Source organism: Aplysia californica, unplaced genomic scaffold, assembly GCF_000002075.1.
Source record: "Aplysia californica isolate F4 #8 unplaced genomic scaffold, AplCal3.0 scaffold00588, whole genome shotgun sequence".
Taxonomy (NCBI): domain Eukaryota; kingdom Metazoa; phylum Mollusca; class Gastropoda; order Aplysiida; family Aplysiidae; genus Aplysia; species Aplysia californica.
In genome coordinates, this window is record NW_004797858.1 from 292,827 (window position 1) to 294,089 (window position 1,263).

The window sequence follows — 1,263 nt, forward strand, 5'->3', positions numbered from 1 at the left end:
AATAATTATTATTATTAATTATTTTTACTCTAACCAAAGAAATTCTCTCAGATTTCCCTGATGCTCTCTCTCCCCCCAGGACCTCATGTCCCTGAACGCTGTGGACAAACTCTCGGCTCTGCTCAGCCCTCAGACCCCGAGGAACGACCCCACGACCCCGCGACCTTACACCGGGGGGTCGCGACCTGGCACCGCGCTGTCCAACCGACCCAGCACGGCGGCCGTCAACGGGGTCGCGACCTGTGCTAACAAACTCCTCAGACTGCTACAGACATCGGCTGCTTAACTTACAGTTACCCTGAGTTTGTTCCACAGTTTCCCAGAGTTTTTTCTACAGTCACCTAAACCTGGTTCACTTAGTCTCATTATAACCCCAAAAGCTTGCCTCCAACTTCCAATGGCAGAAACAAGGGCTTAGTCATGACTAAAAAAGAACTTGGATCGGGAATAGTTCCGAAAAACAAGAAGAAACTAACACTAAATGAAACAAAACAGTTGTCACTAGTAGGCCTATGTCCAATGGGGAGTTATTACCGCCGGGCACTCCCAGCGTCTGATGGGGTTTAAAGAGTTCAGTTACAGTTACTGTACTGATCTGACTTTTCCCATACTACCGTAAGCTGACAAATCTCCTTTTTTTTCTTCACAGCAGTTTTTAGAAAAAGAGGGTTTTTTTGGTCAGCACACCGGTTGAAAATTGAGTCATTCCGAAATTTGAATTGGAATTTATTCAAAAAGTAGTCGCTGTTCCTCCAATTTGAGTATTTCCCACAAGTAGGGTAACTGATCTCACTTTCGATTTAGCAAATAAAAGATTTTGGGACCAAAATGACAAAAAGGCGTTTTGTCAGCTTACAGCAGCATAGTTGAGGGTCGTCATTTGTCGTGGTGTTCTCAAAATACTAAAAACGACAATTCAAATCGTAGTTAGTGCGTTATAATGCATCTGCTTTGACTGAGTTATTTTAGTACTACCTCTTTTCATGTCACAATCCACAGCTACAAGAACAATTTCCCTCCATCGAAATAATACAGTGCAGCCTCTCTATAACGACCTTCCATATAACGACATCCTGTGTATAGCGACATGGTGCCCAGGTCCCAATTTTTTCCTTATAATAAATATTATATCATTAGAAAGTAATATTTTTGGTTGCCTCTCTATAACGACAACTCTCTATACTCTATAACAACTTCTTTTTTTTCTGGTCTCGACGATTTCATTATAGAGAGGTTGCACTGTAGTTTCTCATCTCGTCTAGT

General features: G+C 42.2%; 1 protein-coding gene across 1 annotated transcript in view; it reads left to right on the forward strand.

Moving 5' to 3' along the window:
• The window catches only part of LOC101859812 (serine/threonine-protein kinase 36), a gene marked incomplete in the record, with an annotated part of 53,674 nt that extends 52,417 nt beyond the window's left edge, over nt 1-1,257 (forward strand). Inside the window, 1 exon segment of the mRNA XM_035972135.1 lies at nt 80-1,257. Coding sequence (XP_035828028.1) covers nt 80-286 — 207 coding nt within the window.
• Nucleotides 1,258-1,263: the final 6 nt, after the last annotated feature.